Source organism: Labrus bergylta, chromosome 5 (genome assembly GCF_963930695.1).
Source record: "Labrus bergylta chromosome 5, fLabBer1.1, whole genome shotgun sequence".
Classification (NCBI taxonomy): Eukaryota; Metazoa; Chordata; class Actinopteri; order Labriformes; family Labridae; genus Labrus; species Labrus bergylta.
Window position 1 is genome coordinate 23,772,491 of NC_089199.1, and position 18,334 is coordinate 23,790,824.

At 41.8% G+C, this 18,334-nt stretch overlaps 1 protein-coding gene and 1 long non-coding RNA gene across 2 annotated transcripts in view; one reads left to right on the plus strand and one right to left on the minus strand.

Moving 5' to 3' along the window:
* LOC109998374 (protein-glutamine gamma-glutamyltransferase 5-like) lies at positions 1-16,146 on the minus strand. The gene is made up of 15 exons (XM_065955239.1): positions 15,923-16,146; positions 12,255-12,419; positions 11,239-11,493; positions 10,544-10,662; positions 10,236-10,364; positions 9,677-9,854; positions 8,661-8,796; positions 6,928-7,037; positions 6,404-6,519; positions 6,050-6,176; positions 5,711-5,967; positions 3,485-3,659; positions 3,158-3,321; positions 2,076-2,209; positions 1-1,661 (listed from the first exon to the last, which is right to left on the minus strand). Exons 1-15 carry the CDS (start codon positions 15,942-15,944, stop codon positions 1,514-1,516), a joined length of 2,235 nt encoding a protein of 744 aa, XP_065811311.1. The 5' UTR covers positions 15,945-16,146; the 3' UTR covers positions 1-1,513.
* LOC136179264 (uncharacterized) overlaps positions 14,594-18,334 on the plus strand; it is a 13,767-nt gene continuing 10,026 nt past the window's right edge. Inside the window, exons 1-2 of the long non-coding RNA XR_010666440.1 lie at positions 14,594-14,909; positions 15,953-16,059. This is a non-coding gene — a long non-coding RNA (uncharacterized lncRNA). The remainder of the gene's footprint in view (positions 14,910-15,952; positions 16,060-18,334) is intronic.

The following is an 18,334-nucleotide window of genomic DNA, read 5'->3' on the forward strand; positions in this document are numbered from 1 at the left end:
GGATTTTTCACAAACATTTTATTCGTGCACACGGTTCAACAAGTTCAACAAAAACATGCAAATTACCAAAGTCAAGCCTGCAAGCTGTTAGGCCTGTTATTCCTTTTTTTTTTTTAGCCACAAGGGCTCACGTTTACACCGGCTCAGCAGGACTGAGGACTTCTAAATATAGAAACATTGTCGACATGGTCTGTGTTAGGTAATCTTCACCTACAGACATGACTTTCTGACAGGAGTTGGTACCTGAAGAGTCCTCTATACTGCCGCCATGCATACTGTATCTTGCAGGCTGCAATACTGCTGTGTCTTATTATTATTATTTATTGTTTTATTAGCAGTGTAAACAGGCTTTAATGACAGAGTTTTCCTGAGTCAGTTAGGAACAATTTTCAGGGAGTGAATTATAATGTCTGTACTTTACTTTTTATGTAAATAAACACTTAAAATCCAACTATTTTGTAACATTCAGGCGTTATCTTTGCTGCTTTCAATATAAACCCAGAAGATGTGGCACACACACAAGAGGGCTCTGTGTTTGGTTGTTAGTTTTTGCTTTATAAGTGTTTCAGTCTATTAGGCAGCAAGATCACTGCAGCATTGCTAACCTGACAGACTGGTACACCCTGAGTTTAGCCAACAGCGGACTCTCTGTACCCCCTTTTGGTCTGAGTATGAACTCTTGACTTCAGGACGCAGGTACAGAATGCCCAGGATGAGGACTAACAGAGGAGTCACATCTGTGTACCACTCAGCACTCAGCTGCTTAATAATCTCTGATCGTACAGGATGAACTCTGCACTCTGCATTTTACTGAAGTTGTTGAAGTTGAAATCTCTTATATGTAATCATGTGAATCTTTTTCATGGTTTTGTTTTTGTGTGCTGTCCTGTATTTAATTCAATTTAATTTGACATACTTTATTTATCCCTGAGGGATATTCTGATTTTCTGTTATTGAGAGATGCTTCTCACACATGTAGGCCCAAAATAGACACATGTACAAACAGGACTTGTGGACATGCATTAGTGGAGAGATGTCAGAGTGAGGCTGCCACACAGGGATCGCACCAGAGCTAATGGGGGTTTGGTGCCTTGCTCAAGACTGAGCTACTGCCCCCCCTCAACATCTTTTGTTGCCTTTATTGTGTATTTATGCTTCTCAGTGCGAGTCAAATTCTCCTATAGGGGTATTAAAAGTTTCATTAATTCATTCAAGATTATACTGGACAATTATTTCTTTCCCCTGATCTTTAATTTACAAAAGGAAAATGTATCTTCATTTATTTTTTTCTGAGGTCGTTCACACCTCTCTTTAGAAAATCCCTGAGAACTCATTACTTGGACTGAACCACTGGACAAGTCAGGTTCAAGGAGGATGGTGTGATGCTCTCTTATCCGAGAACACCTCATTAATTTGTGTGCCCAAAAGACAAAAATGTACTAGACCAAACATATTGAACCCCAAAAATTAGTTGAATAAATGAGTTGTCTTGTTTCCGAGTCAGCCCGAGGATTTAGGGTTTGACGGTGACGGTGCACAGGCCTTTGATGTCTCTGAAGAGTGAGCAGTCGAAGTCAGCAGTCAGGGTCCTCTCTCCAGACTTGTAAGGGACGATGTAGAACTTGAGACGTACCTGTCTGCTTGGTTTAAGGTCTCTAAATCTGAAATAAAATAGAGAAAACAGGAGATGTCTAACTGAGGGTGTCATGTGCAGGTACAAATCAAGCTAACAATCTGTGCTAGATGTAAAATTTTACACTAGAGCGGCAGCGTTTAGCTTCCCTGACTTCCTGAATCCAAAACGATCGAGGTGAAAGGGCGCAAAGAAAATCTATTTTTGTGATTCCTTCTTCAGTCAATTCGCTTAAGTGAAAATCCAAAGAGTGTGTGCTTGGTTGCTCCATGCGAGATAACCATTTTTTATTATATGTTGAATTAAAAAGCCTCCAGGAACTGGCCTACAGATGAATCAATTGTTAATATTTACATTTTTAGTATCGTCAGCCTCAAACCTTGTATGGCTTTCATGTTTTCCAAATGCTATGTTGCACATCAGTGCATGCCGATAAACTCACTTGACTTCCGTCTCTCCTTTCCAGAGGCCGGTTCCAGAGATGGTGAAAGTGCAGTTCTTCAGCGTCTCGTTCACAGGGTTCATGAAAGTGATTTCTGCGCTTGCAAGAGTGTTCAGTTTGACGTTACCAAAAATCTGAAACACAAAAAAATGTAGTTGATTGTTCAATTAAACTCAGTAAAGTTGTCTTGGGTTTTATAGACTCATCCATCTCTAAACTTCGACCTGAATGTAAACAATGGCATTTTTATAGGCGTCGTCAACCGGTTCGCTTTAGAAGGTCATAGTGTAAGTTTCAGTTTGTTTCACAACATACTGCATTTGTTTTTTTTTACTTTAAGCTAAAGGGCATGACTTTTCTGGCAGGTTAAATGCTTCTTTAATTCTTGTTTGTGTGAAAAAAGCCTGCAGCAGCTCTAACAAGAATGAGCACACTTTCCTTGCACAACAACCCACAGTAGACTCAAAAAATCACCAATGAGGACAGCTTGTAGCTTTCAGGCAAAACTGACATTGTTATCAAAACATCAATCCTGAAATCTGATTATATACAGGAATTGTTATGGACGCTTCTGTTGGTAATTGGTCATCTTTATTTAATTATAACTAGTCCATCGCCTTTTTTTACCACCAGGTTGGATTATTGTATTTCTCTTTTATCAGGCTGCTCTAGTAAGACTACAGAAAATCTGGAACTGAGTCCTTTTTCAAACATACAAAGCTCTGAATGGGCAGGCACCATCGTATGTTAAAGAGCTAATAGTGCCATATTACCCCTCCAGACCATGATGCTCCCAGAAAAGAGTACCTACAGTCTCTAAATGTACTATGGGAGGTAGAACTTTCAGTTATCAGGCCTGCTTGTGGTACCTACAGTCGACATCATTAAATCAAAAGTGAATCTAAGATATGCAACTTTTAATATCAACCTTGCATCTATTCTATCCCAATTACATCATCATTACAATAACGTTAATATTAGACTGATCAGGTTATTATCACAGCTGGTAAATGATGTGACAGACAGCTGGACAAAGGTCGATGGCAGGTGATGATAGAGAAAGAAAAATGTTTTCTACTAACAGTGACGGAGATCGGTGGGTCAAGCAGCACAACGTCGACCTCTCCCAGGTATGGGTGGTCTGGCTTCTCTTTGTCTTTAACCAGGACTGAGATCTTCATGATGTCACACTCTAACATGGGCTTAGAGTAGACTGAGAACGGGACCACGATCGGCATTGTCAGAGCTACAAGAGAGAAAATAATGTAAGACGTCAGACCAAAATCCACAGAAAAAACATACAGTATATGCTGTACTTTACTGGCTTTTGTTAACGATTTAAGATCCCAGTCTTTCACTTTCTTCCTTTCTCATCAAAATCTCTGGCCTGTCCGCAAAAGAAGATTCACCTTTTCCTGGCAGCAGTGTCTTTTCCCACTCCTCATCCTGAATGTTTCCAGCTAGGTGTCCGGTGTAGTTCATGGCTTGAACGGCGATGTTGATGATCAGCGGCCTGTCAGCAGTACTTTCACTGCTCAGCACCAATTTCTGGCACACATCCTTACCGTTAATCGGCTTTGACACCTAAAACAAAGAGAAATTTGAGGCAAAGAAGGTTTTATTTGAGTCACATATCCCACAACGCCCATTCATTATGACCCAGAACTGTAAGGAACATTTCCTTATAAACCAAAGTTTGTGAGAGAAATTTCAAATGCATAGTGTCATACAGTTCGTAGAAAATTGGGACGATTTAAGATCTACATTTTCTTATCTCACCCTAACCAGCGATACCATACCATTTCATGAATTACACCAAAGGTCAACAAATGGCATACCCCGGTACGAATCCGGACCAAGATGCCGCGCTGCCCAGACCCAGACTTATTTGATGTGCACTTCTATTTTAACAGTGCAGCCTTTGCTGCTTTAACGGTAGTCTAGTTAAATGGCGCAGCTTTTTTTGCCTCTACATATGTCACACTACTCAGCCAATCCGATCTTTTTCTTAGAACCGGCACCATGAGTAAACACTGTTAGTGTGAGAATACATATCAACTTATTTTCTCTGTTGGTGTGTTGATTTTGTGATTATGTGTGTGTATTCCTTGTTCCTCTTTTTTTGTCCAACCTGATTCACTAAGAATGGATCGCGTTTCATCGTTTGTACTTTAGTGTTTATTTTTTGTCCTTGTTATCAGTGCACAGTTTTGCTTTGTGACCTTGTGTTGTGTTTTTTGTTTTCCTTGGAGCAGATACTGGAGGTGTGGTCTGAGGCGCCCTGCCCTGCTGGCACAGCTGCAGAGCATCTGACCCAATTAGAAGCAGCTTATCAGTTTACCTGTGTTTCCTGCAAGCTGCCAATTTCTCACAACTTCACAACGGCTCATCCTCCCCAGTTTGGGAGGTTGTTTTATGAATGATCTTGCATGACCAGTGTTCACCTGCCTTGTCAGGGTTTTACTCCTGGGTCCCAACATTTACCAGCATTTAGCAAATCATGGCATTGCAGCTGGTTATAGCTCCAAACTTTAAATAAAGTTAGATTTACACTCTCAAAAAATGAATTCAACCACCCTTGAGGTTCAGGTTTTTCTTACAATGCTCTGAGCTCGTGACCTTTTAAAGAGGCATTTGTTAATGTCAAATCATTTTGTTTTCCCAACATACAAGCCATCATGACACTTCCTATGAAGGTTGAAAAGGTTTCATCTTGTAATTATTGGATTATAGAACCACATTTATTGGAACAAATCAGTCTTAACCTGTTTGTAATAAAATAAGTGCAGACCATGAGAAAGCATCGCTGTTGGTGCCAAATATCTACCATCACTACCAAAAATGCATTCCATGTTAGGGTGTGCGTTATAACCATGAATTAGTTACACCACCGCTCATACCAAAAGGGCAAAGTCAATATGATGTTGTTATTGAGTTAAATGTAAAATTTGCAATAAAGTTACTGACTGGTGACATGGTTCCGGGCGCCAGGCTCCAGGATGCCGGGCCTCCTTTGACTCTCTTTATAAGTTTCACATTTGCACCTCTTCAATACATAAGATAGGAGCTTGGAGGGGAGCAGGGTATATGCGACCCTGAACACATCACACACCACCACCCAGGAGTTGGCAGCAGAGGACCAGAGACAGAGAAAGACTAAGTCTGCACACCAGAAGCTGCTCCATTTAACATTGTAAGGTTTCTGGCCCTCGCCTTTCATCAGACATGCATGCATTCATCTTCCTGTGTCTTTGGGTATATTTTTTGTCCAGCACACAGTACTCAACTTTTTGGATGTTGGTGCAGTTTGATATGTTTGCAGAGAGATTCATCCCATGAACTGAGACCTATAAAGAGCCAGTAACTACACAACTCTTCTTCACTGACTCTTTATAAGCCAGCATTTATTTTCAGTTTGTCTCCACAGGGTTTAAGAAACATATGGTTGTAAGTACGAATGCTATTGCTGTTAGCCAGATAATTACATTTTCCTGTATGTGTTAGCATTAAGCTAATGAACTAACATTCATTACTATCACGCTGGTATCCTCTATTCTTTGATTTGGTTGATTAGCATAATCCACGTCAGTAGCTCTAAATGGAAACACTGGGGAATGTCGTTTTTTATGACGTACCTCTTCAAATCGTATGGACATTTTTGGCGGTGGGAGGATGACTTCAGTTGTTTCCCTGTCTGTCTCTGCTGTGGACACATTCTCTGTCTCGCTCGTCTCCGTCTCCGTCTCCGTCTCCGTCTCCGTCTCCGTCTCCGTCTCTGTCTCCCTCGTCTCCATCCGCTCCTTCTCCCTCTTCTTCTCCTCTCTAATCTTATTAAGGTGCTTGAAGTGATTGATGATGGCTCTTCTGAAGACGACCCTTTCTTTTCTTGTTCCTGTAAGGGAAGTAATTTAATCATTGTTTTGGACCCAACATCCAGCTTGAGCTTGTGTGATGCGCTTTTCTCATGAACCCACCCTCCTCAGGTTTATAGGTTTTGGTGATGTCGACCCTTGCATTACTATCCACAGCTTTTGTTGAGATATTTTGACCCACTAAGTCAGTGACACACTCTATTTTCTCCAGTGAACCGTTACGTCTGACCTGATAGGACATACAAACACAGACAATAGAAACGAGGAAGACAAAAATTCATTTAACAAATCCAGCAGTGGACTATTTGATCATGAATGATTTTGACTGTCTGACCTTCTTATGTGCTTCTCTTTTAAACAGTTGTCTTTTTTTATTGCTCTATATCTGTCCTGTAAAGGCTGTAGTATTGCTCAATGTTATTTGAATGGTGTTAGGTTCAAGCTCTGCTCACTGACCAGCCAATCGACAGCGTCAGAGTTGACCTCAGCAAAGACAAACGGAGTATCGTATTTGATGCCTGTGTGTCCTTTCAGGATGGCTTCCTTTGGGGAAGGACCGCAGCAGTAAACACCTACAGGAGAGAGAGAGAGAGAGAGAGAGCGAGAGAGAGAGAGAGAGAGAGAGAGACTTAAATTCTGTCATGGATTATTCCACCTCGGTGAGCAATTGTTTTTTTGACTCCACCTCAAAGTCATTACCCCATTGCTATCATTAATCCATCAGTGGATTGTAATCAGGTTATATATAAGTAATGAGGTTATTATATGAATAGAAACAATATTCATCAACAAAGACTTCCAGGAGGTGTGAAGTTGTATTTTCAATTCTTCTAAAAATCCCTTTTATTATGTCATTGGAATCATTTATTTTCACTGAATCTAAAATAAAAAAAAAGGCCAGAATGTAAAATAATGAAAATAAATTAGTACATAAGAGTGGGGAGGAAAAGGTTTATGGAGATTCATAACAGAGTCCGTACCCTGGCTCAGCTCCTGCGGTGTCGGATCCAGAACCTGCCAGCCGTCGTATTTACCGTCGTTTGATATATCTGGCCGCCTCATCCACCCCTCCAGCCACACATGGAAGTTCCTGTAACACAACACCACATTCAGACTGTGCAACAGTTTAAAAGACTAAACAACTCTGGACACATAGATTACCCTACGATACTGTGTAATCCTTCTGACACTGACACTGTAAAGCACTGTTCCCATCCAGATCTTGGTTTGGAAACAACACACTGCCAAACTGAGGTTATTATTTGCGACATCAACTCTCTGGGTAGGTTTTAACAGACTGGCGTGATTAAGTGCCACAATTTCCCATGATGCAAGTTTAATTACCAATATGGAGGATGGCTTTGAAGTGGATTTTGACAGTTTTCCTGATGACATGTTTGTTTCTTTTGGACCACATTTTGACAAGAGGGAGATTTGGGAGAGGAGCACGCATCAGACACACATGCATTTATCTTCCTGTGTCTTTGAGTATGTTTTTTGTCCAGCACACAGTACTCAACTTTTTGGATGTTCGTATTCTAAATTGGACCATAATTGCAGTGTTGAGCATTTTAAAATCATAAGCCTTTGGTTGTCCTACATTGACTTTATTCTTCTATTCTATTGGGGGGACTCTCCCCCAACTGGACATTGAAAATTTTGCAATCCTTGAGGCACCTCTCTATCAGCTACCTACATGTTTCATTCAGTCTCAAAAATAACTTTCAGCACATCAATAAAACTCTTCACCACATCAGAAAACACTGTGACTCTTTATTGGAAGAAAAAAAGCTGAAGGCCACACAAATCCAACTGAAACTTAACATCCAAACCTCTTAGTTTGGCCCCTTACCAAACATGAGTGGTATTTCTGTTTTGATGAGTTTGGTTAGCAAGTACTGACACACCAACAAGAAGATCCAACCTACAAAAACTGATACGATTTAACCCCTGTCTGGATCTGGCAGACTGCTCAGGTATATTTAGTTTTGTTTGATGAAGGTGTGGTGTCAACAAATCTTCATTCCAAACTGAGACCTGGCACCACTGAGCTGATTATTCGTTGGACAAAGCAAGCTCACACAATGAATGTATTCCTTGCATGACTATAAGTTTCAGTAATGAGTATAAACTATAATCAAAAATGAATCAAATTAACTCTTTTCATGCTTCTTTTGGAGCATTGACTTCAAACCTGGGCTCCTGGACGCCCTTGGGAAGGCACCAAAGAACTTATGATACAATGATAAATGCACTTGAGTATATTTATTTTCTAGTCTGCTGACTACTCAAAGCGCTTTTTCACCGCAGGTCACACCTACACATTCACACACTGATGGTAGAGGCTGCTGAGTAAAGTGACCATCAGAAGAAACTAATCCCATTCATACACATTAACACACAGTCTGACGAAGCAGTGGAAGCAACTTGGGGTTAAGTATCTTGCCTATAAGGACTCATCAGAGCTGGGGATCCAACCCCTGACCTTCTGGTTGAGAGACGACCAACTCTAGTGACTGAGCCACAGCTGCCCATGATACAACACATCTTGAAAAGTTTCATACGCTAGTGTTTGTAGGCCTATTTTGTTGGGATTTATCCAGGACAACTATTGTACTAAAAATGTATGTCCATTTTTCACAGGAGAGAGAATTGCAGAGTGCATTGGATAAAACATGGTGTATAATGTTAACATCTGTGTGTGTGTTCTCACCAAATACTGTCCTTGGTTTTGTTTTCCAACAGTCCATCTTCAGAATGGTATCTATCGATGATGAGATTGGCGTTGTTGTCGTGAGCTGAAGAGAAGTTGGTGACCACGCGGCAGGGGATTCCGAAAAACCGCATCACTGAGAACCAGATAGAAGGACTTGAGATATTTTCACATAAAGTCATAAAAGTGTTTTCCAACATTCTGCAGCTCTGATAGGCAACAATTAAAGCTAGGGTTGGCAGAGAAATGTGGCACCAGTTTTACTCTTCTTTTTCATTTTGGTTCACTTCAAGTCTCACTTTTGGAAAAACTTTGAGACAGAAAAAGATGAAAACTGCCTGAGTTGTAAAGTCCCCCATTCATAAGGCACATTACATAATGCTCATTAATGGAAGAATATGCAACTTTTTGATCCACTAGATGTCGCCTTTGAGCTCCAGCATGAAACCAAAACAACTCGTGCTGCATTGTTGTGTTAGCATGCTAATGCTAGCGCGCTTTAGTTTGCTCGTAGCTTCACACTGCATGTAAATTTACACGCAATGACCGTGATCTAGAAACGCTTACATGACATTCAATTAAGCAGTGAGTACAGTATGTTATTCTTCTTTTCTCTAGTCCCTCAATTAAACAACTTATATACGCGAGGGGATGAGCCGGTCGGCCTTCCTGGCGATGTAAACAAAGTGAAGATAGAAATCAAGTATATCCTCTGAAAATAACTCTCTGAGTCATGACTGTCTACAATGGGTGTAACACCCGAGTCCCACTGTTTGTGATGCTTTCCGAGTTTTCCGAGTTCTATTACATTCAATTGTGAAAAATCCATATTAAGCCTTTAGGGGTTTTGTGTGAAAACACGATGAATCAGTTCTGCTGCTGTTGTTGCCAAGTGTTCGGTCGACTGCTTTTTTCTTAGAGTGTGCTGAGATAACATTTGCTGCGACTTGGCGATATACAGATACATTGATTGATCTCTACAGATGTTATTCCAGGTGTGAGAAGCCTGATGTTACCTGTACACATCACTCCGGCAAACACCCAGCACTGCCCATATTTGACTGGTTGAAACTGGTTTTCGAGCCACCTTGTAAGGATGGCACTGCTACCGGTCCAGTGACTGGGTGAATGTCCGCCCTCATAAGAACTCCCCCAATTTCCCTCCAAAACACCGTAGTCATCCTCACTGTTGATCTGCAAGAAAAAAAATGGACAAAGAAGTCTGAACAGAAGTGTGTGTGTGTGTTTTATTGCAGAATGATAATCATATCAGTCCTTATTTTCAATTTGTAGAAAAGAATAAAACTTAAAAAGCCAGAAAATATCAGTACTTCTTCAGTAGAGAAGAAAAGTTGGACGAATAATGTGTAAAATATGTACTTAATATTCTTACTGTGAAGCAGGTATAATGTTGACATCGATCACAATCTTAATTTGCTGTGTTAGCTTTCTAAGCGCGCTTAATTGAAACGAACACCCGAGTGGAAAATCCAGCTTTTACTATAAACAAAGTGGCTTAACTTTAACATTTTCAAACATCAACATTTGGAGCTATAGAAACAGAGTGTGTCCTACCATGGCGCTGATCACGCGGCCAACGTAGATGGGGTTACAGCGAGCTGAAACGTCATCAGCGGGGTCGTCCTCGTGTTTGTGGTTGAGGTCCAACAAATTCATACAAATGTCCACCATGTTCGCCTCGAACTGAAGAGGAGACAGAATTTAAGTTAATCCAAGCAGGTCGGTGGTAGGTGTGTGTGTGTGTGTGTGTGTGTGTGTGTGTGTGTGTGTGTGTGTGTGTGTGTGTGTGTGTGTGTGTGTGTGTGTGTGTGTGTGTGTGTGTGTGTGTGTGTAAGAGAGAGAGACAGAGAGAGGGAGAGTACCTGTCCATAGTCCCAGAGATAAGTCATAATGTAGTCATTGCTTCCGCGGAATATTATTCCATTTTCATTCATCACGTACTCCTGTCTCTGCTTTTCATCATCCAGAAACACCCAGTCCTCTACAGAGATGAGATCAGAGAGAGAGAGAGAGAGAGAGAGAGAAAGATGGACAGACAGATGTTCAGAGGCCAGGCAGACAGACAGGCAGGCAGACAGACAGACAGACAGGCAGGCAGACAGACAGACAGACAGACAGACCAGCAGACAGGCAGGCAGACAGACAGACAGACAGGCAGGCAGACAGACAGACAGACAGACAGACCAGCAGACAGGCAGGCAGACAGACAGACAGACAGGCAGGCAGACAGACAGGCAGACAGACAGGCAGACAGACAGACAGGCAGGCAAGCAGGCAGGCAGGCAGGCAGACAGGCAGACAGGTAGGCAGACAGGCAGGCAGACAGGCAGACAGACAGACAGACAGACAGGCAAATGAGTGTTTTAGCAGACGTATAAAACACTCAAACAGAACAGCATGTCACAATCTCTTTAAGAGCTGAGCAGCTGTGAAGTTAGAAACCTAAAATCGCCCTTGCTCACACACACACTTAAAGAGGACAGGTAGGACGATGGGACAAAACAGAGAGCTAGGCATATGATATTTTATCAGGTAGATAAGGTTTAGACGGACATACCGCGACACCAAGGATTGAAGAGCATCGTCAGCGATGCCAGCAGCATTTCCTCTCCTTTATAAGTCCCAACCATCTTGTACTTTCCTACAGGGGCGTCAGCTGGGGGGGTGACGGTCAGGACCAGGACACCCGTCCTCGGGGAGGATTTCTTATCAAGCTCAATCTTCCACACCGCTATTGCTTTTGGTGAACGCTTCACGCCGTCTGGGATAGAGAGGAGGCAAGTCGTCCCCCGCTCCTCACTGGGATAATCTCCTGAGGACAGAGATGGACGTCCATCAAATTTATTCATCCTTTGCTGGAACATAACGGAACAATCCTGCTACGATGAACATATTTTCCTTTACACTTGTTTAGAAATGAGGATTTTATTGGAAATTGCAATATAATTACACCTTAAAGACTGTATAAGAAATGGATGCAGCCATCTTGACATCACCCTCTGGTCTTTGGACTACTGTTTTGAAGCCACAGGTGTGTCAATATGGCCGTCACCATCTTGATTATTGGAGCCACGATTGACCATATTTGGAGAAGACGAGATGTGCTGCCTGTCAAGAAATGCTACCACTGAGCGAAACGATATCCTATAAACGGTCATCCTAATCCCATCTTGATTAAGCTACCCCAAATATTAACCCTTGATATTTTAAGTTACTACGTACTCCATATGCATCTATCTAACTTGCAGACTTTATTCATTTCTGTCTAATGACATGCACCCCGGACCAACATCTAGTTTTTGGAAAAAAGAGAGCAAGTTACGGAGCACAGGTAGTGTCGCACGCCTCAAGTACAGAGGCTATAGTCCTCGCTGCAGCAGCTGTGGGTTTGAATCTGACCTCTGCCCTTTGCTGCATGTCATCCCCCACTCTCTCCTCCAGACATTTCCTGTCTTGTTAGCTGTCCTAACAATCACACCAACGGGCAATTTAGAGTCACCAGTTAACCTAACGAGCATGTCGGAGAGAACCCACACAAAAAAATCTGATTAAATATTTCAATGAAGGACTAACCTGTGGTTGTCGTGATGATGAGCTGGTCCTTATCAGTTTGAAAAGCCTGCGTCAGTTTGAGTGTCAGAGTGAAGGACTGACCTCGCCTCACAATCAGCTGGTCCACGGAGATCTCGTTGGTGTGGTGCGCTTTGTTGTTGGTTTCACAGTGGAGCTCCACTGTGACTAGAGACACATCAGAAATAAAATAAAAAATATGTACAAGTAAGATCCTTACATGAGGTTATGAGTCTAGATGGCAAGCTTCAAAAGTTTTTTATAATTTTTTTTTTATATAGTTTTGGTTTTGAAAAAAAGGAATACTCATAAAATGTTACACAAGCATTATCAGAAATGATTTGCCTTGGTATAAAAAATGACAGCAAAAAAATCGCTATCATGTCAATTTGAAAGAGTTTGGTATCGGCCATCGCTAGTTCGACCGTCGTGAAGGTAATAAAGCTGCTTCATAATCTTTTAAGCTTGCCAGATGAAAGTCCCCTCCCCCCTTTGACGCTATTTCCATCGAGGGATTAATGGATGAGGCCTGAGAGACGTCACCCGTCTGTTCCTGCAGGGGGCGCTGGAGTCCCATTGATGGCGGCAGTCTCCATGCTGGAAATACTGTCTCAGTCTAACTTTCAGTCGATCTAACGACAGGCTGAGAGCTGGAGCTGAGGCAGGTTTTAAACTTCCTGACAAACCGTTACACCGCGTCCGTCTGTCAATCATGTCAGCTACACGCCTTATTGTGAATAACTCTTATCCTTCATCAAATCAAAACTGATGAGTCAAAAACAGTCAAAACATTCACCCCCAGTACAGTGTGTAACCAATCTCTTAAAACAGGCTGGGCTTGTAAAGAGTCATCGTGCTGACTAGGGCAACGAGGAAAATGAGGTTAGGGTGTGGTGAGAGTGGTTAAAATATGTAAACACTCTCAGCTGTTCATGAAACGTCACAGATGGATGAGCTACAAATGTTAAGTCATGTGTTTGAGCAGGACAAGACATGACAGGACTCGTAGTTACACTTCATCCTGGACCACACACAAGCACAGACCTAAAGCTCAAACAAAAACACCAAACAGTTCAGAGAGGAAAATGCATCAAACAATCAGCTATCTCACGCCCTTGACCTTCAAAAACCAAGCTGTGTGCACGATCATTCAGCTTATGATAGGATGAGTTACAAATAGTAGAGTCAAGATTTCTGTAACTGTCCTCTCTTTCCTTTATAACGACTCATTTTGAACCTTTAATCTGCACTATTCAATTATGATGTTAGTTGTGTTGGGCGGCAGTAGCTCAGTGGGCGGCAGCAGCAGCTCAGACTTGTGTAACTCAATGTACTTCTTGTGATGAAAGATACAACAGAAAACTCAAAGTACTTGGTCTTTTTTCGATTCTCTGATTTTTTGAAATTTTCAAAATCCAAAACAAAAAACGTCAACCAGAATTTGCATTTTTAGACACTTCAAAACCATTATTACCTCTTTACCATTTCTGAACATTATTTCCTTTTTAATATAGATGGAAATGGAAATAACAGGAGCAAAATGTACTGTTTCATAGCTGCTTTCAGTCTGTAGGGACTCGGGTTTGGAACCGGAGGCTCACTGGGCCGCCCCCTCACTCTGACACCTCTTCATTAATGCATGTCTATAGGATCCTGTTTGTGCATGTGTGTGTATTTAGGCCTATGTGTGTGTTCATGTTCATTAAACAGAGTGTAAACCCAAATTTCCCCTTGCAGGACTAATAAAGTACATGTAAAAAATTAAAATAAAATAGTGAATAGACTTTTTCAGTTCGGACAATTTAGAGTCAGCAGTTAACCTAACGAGCATGTCTTTGGACTGTGGGAGGAGGCCGGAGTACCCGGAGAGAACCCACACATGTACGGGAAGAACATGCAGACTCCACACAGAGAGGCTCCTGTCAGACGGGGATTCAGACCAGGAACCTCTTCACTGTGAGGAAACAGCGCTAACCGCTGCAGCACCGTGCAGCACCGTGCAGCCTCTTCAAGATAATAATCTTGGTAATTTTGTTTACCATTTGAATGCAATCAATTTCTGTAGTTTTCAGCAAATGAGCATCGATAAAAACGTCTTTAACCCACCAACACATCATTATTACTGTCTGCAACAGGAAGCTGCTTTCATACGGCTCTCCAAACCCAAAGTGCACGCTCTGCAACAAACATCCTGCAGACAGAGAGTGCATCTCGCTCGTAGATAACGAGGGAACAAAGACACTCCAACAACAACATGTCGGCACTTGCTAAGTTTGAGTTTTTACTGTGTTGTAGCAGACAGGGTTCCAGACTGCATCCAGCTGCACAGCAGAGGGCTGTGAGGAAGGAATGTGGCCTAGGAGAGGCAAATTGATAATTGTTTGCACCTGAGAGGGAGAGTGTGTGTGAGAGGAGACAGAGGATTGCTGCAGAGTACAGTGTTGGACAACTGGAGAAGGAGGGTTCAGGCTGCTTACAATATTCTTGGATGCCAAACAATTCAAGGAGAGGAGCGTTCATGAAAACCTGGAGTGGGCAGATTGTTTTGCCTTCTTTGCTCTGGAGGTATGGACTGGAGCTTCAGATGATCGGGCAGTTATGAGATTATCATTGGAGTGGTAACGCTGCAACCCCTCTCAGGAATCAAAACCTGGACAGGTGATATCAACTCACTCTCTCTCTCTGTGTTACCTCACCTCAAGACTTCCCTTGCTTCTGGTCTCCAATCTCTCTTTCCCCCGTCCAAATAGCTGCTCACACACCTACACACACACACCCTCAACCCCTCGCTTTCTTTAATATTCATATTTAATATGAGAACATTGGACCAGTTTAAATCTTCTTTTTTGATGAACTTGAAATCATGGACTTTGACCTTTAGTTATATGAGATGTTTTGTTTAAATATGAAATATTTCTGTTGTCCTGAATTTATGTTTAATTTATAAATGAACTTTGATTTAATTGTATTTCATAGCGTGGTTTTGTGTTGAATTTCAGTGGGAATAAGAGCTATTCACCCTGAGACTTTTTTGACAGACTTAAGGGTCTGTCTGGCGCCCAATTGGACCCCTGCTCGATTTCAGTTACGCTACAGTGTGTTTAAGACATTGTTTGAAATGCGTAAAAAACATGTATTACCTTTAATGTGCTGCAAATACAGATGTTAGTGGGGTTTCCAGTTGCCTAGTGAATAGTGTGCACGCTCCATGTACGAAGGCTGTAGCACCATGGGACTTTTCTCCCATCGTGTACCTTTTGTGATGTTACAACTTATCTGAGCATGAACTCACTGTCTGCCTGCAACACTTTGCTTCTTTAAATAGTTTCCAAAAAGCTGTTCCTATATGCACACGGCAGGATGCAGGTTTGAAGGACTCAGGCAGAGAAAGATATGATGATGAAGTCACTCAATGGATATTTAGAAAAGCTCTGTTGGGACGCAGATAGCCTAGTGGTAAGTGCGCACAACCCATGTACAGAGGCTGTAGTTCTCAAAGTCGGTATAGCCCGTTTTCAGATTTCACCTGTGGCTCCTCTCCAGGATATCACTCCCCTCTCTCTCTCTTTCTCTCTCTCTCTCTCTCTGATTTCTGATTCTATCCACTGTCCTGTATCTACAATAAAGGTATAAAAAGCCCCAAAAATAAATCTCAAAATAAAAATACTTACTGGATTCTTTATTCTCTGTCATCTTGGCAGATCTTTTTCCTTCTTCTCTCAGGTCAGCAGATGAACGCACGCTGGCAGACAGTCAGCAGCACTGTGACGAGCCAGCACGGATTGATTTTTAAAACATTGGCCTTCAGGTAGCCCAACCCATAACTATCTAAAACATTCACGTCGAACAAGTCTGCCAACCTGTTCTATTAACCATTTCATCACACATCACACCCTCAACCCTCCCTGCCCCCCCCCTTCGTTAGGGTTGCATGTCATATGTCATGCATTGTTTTTTTTGGCGCCAGTGTGGTGAGCTCAGGTGCTCCCTCAGCTCTAATTCTGTCAGCAGTAAGGCGGTCACTCTTAATGTAATGAGGGTTTGACTGCACACAGATGTGAAAGTGAAACCAAGATGTAATAATCTATTTAGATTTGTTTATTGTTGCTTCCATGTTTCATTAGAAAAGAAGGAAAGAGGTTATGGTTAGGGGGAAATTAAGCGTCTTTAGTAGTTGAGTAAGCTTGCACTCTGAACAAAGGAGACGGGGAGTTTCTGATATTATGAAATGGTCAAAGTCACAACAGGATGAACGAGAAATGCTGCGATATCCATCAGGATGAAGCAATTTCGGCTGACTACCCACCAAACTTCTTCACATGTGACCTGATTTTAAAAACGAGGAGACCAAAGACATAAGGGCGGTGTCCACCAATTTTGTACGTTATAATCATCTGAACGCACACACTAGACCAGGGACGGGCAACTTCACTTCAACGGTCACTGCCAGAGGGCCAAATTGTAGTATACAAAAATGATTACAGTCTGTCCCAAATTTAACTCAACATATACCAGTGATCAAATATTATTATGGACATATTTCTGGTTTTATGATTTTATGGCAGATTTCGCGTGTCATTATCCACAATTACCTGCCAACACCTCCTTCCAATTAGTGGTCTAATTAGGCTGCAAGACTCCCAGTCTGTCTCCCTCTCTGCTCTTTCATCACCAGCTCTGACCTGCAGCAGTTCTGCAACCCACTCAGCCCCACCTCCATCTACATCCCACCCAACTGTAGGCTCCGACTGGGAGTTTTCAGATCTCAGACAGTTAAAAAGGTGTGTGTGTGTGTGTGTGTGTGTGCGCATTCCTGGGATGGTGACCGAGGCAGGACTGTTTTTCTGTGACTCAGGAAGTTTTGCAAGAGAAACATTTCAGGAGTCAGTGACATCATTGTTTTTACTGTAAAATAACTATTGAGAAATACAAATGGAATACTTTCCCATGATTGATCACATCAGCTTGTTTATGATGTGTTATCTGTCTGAACTCTGTTAATCTAAAAAAATAGTTATTTATGTGATATTTCTATTTTACGTTATGTTTCCTGTTCTCCAGTATGTTCTTCTCCACTCTTTAGTTCACATTGAGATCAAATTTTCTTGTAGTAAAAAAAAAAGTAAAAAAAACCAAAAAAAAACTTCATACTTTTTCCCTGTTTGATTTCTTTCTCTCAGTAGAGGCATTAAAGCCCCCCAACCCTCCAACTCCGCCCACACAAAAAGTGAAGGCCAAAAAAACTGAAACACTGTTTCAGAAGGACTGTTTTTCTGTGACTCAGGAAGTTTTGCAAGAGAAACATTTCAGGAGTCAGTGACATCAATAGTTATTTATGTGATATTTCTATTTTACACAAGTTTTTACACTAAAAGAAGTTTTCCCGGTTTAATTGAAAGACATAGAGAGTGTTTCAGTTTTTTTGGCCTTCACTTTTTGTGTGGAGGGTTGGGGGGCTTTAATGCCTCTACTGTTGAGGAGGACTTTTTTACTTTTTTTTTACAAGAAAATTTGATCTCAATGTGAACTAAAGAGTTTTATTTATTCTGTAGAAAGTCCAAGTGAGCTGATGTGAGAACGCAGCAGGATATAATCAAGAGACTTCACCTGGAGCGAGTGGGGGAGGGTGTGGTGACGGTTATTCCCTGTGATCGCTGCACGACCATAGACTGTCTGCACGCCACCTCTACCATCTCCGTGCTCTAATGAACCTGCTGCATTATGTTTCATGTGTGTGTGTGTGTGTGTGTGTGTGTGTGTGTGTGTGTGTGTGTGTGTGTGTGTGTGTGTGTGTGTGTGTGTGTGTGTGTGTGTGTGTGTGTGTGTGTGTGTGTGTGTGTGTGTGTGTGTGTGTGTGTGTGTGTGTGTGTGTGTGTGTGTGTGTGTGTGTGTTCATAGTGAGAAATCAGCTGATGGCAACCCTTGAAGTCCACTTTGGCTGAATATAGCCGGGGCAATGGACGGGCTAAGAGATCTAAAAATGTTACCCGATAGATTGAGTTAAAGCCCTGAGTGGAATAAAAAGCACCATAAAATGATGTTATATTATCAACACTCTGACTTTCATGAACTTACCTAGAAAG

Excerpts from the sequence above, each read along its gene's own strand:
- LOC109998374 (XM_065955239.1), bottom strand. The coding sequence starts at position 15,944 with ATGACAGAGAATAAAGAATCCA. Across the intron at positions 10,365-10,543 it reads ATCTCTGGGACTATGGACAG|TTCGAGGCGAACATGGTGGA; the intron begins GTACTCTCCCTC and ends TCTCCTCTTCAG. Across the intron at positions 5,968-6,049 it reads AACCTATAAACCTGAGGAGG|GAACAAGAAAAGAAAGGGTC; the intron begins GTGGGTTCATGA and ends CTTCCCTTACAG.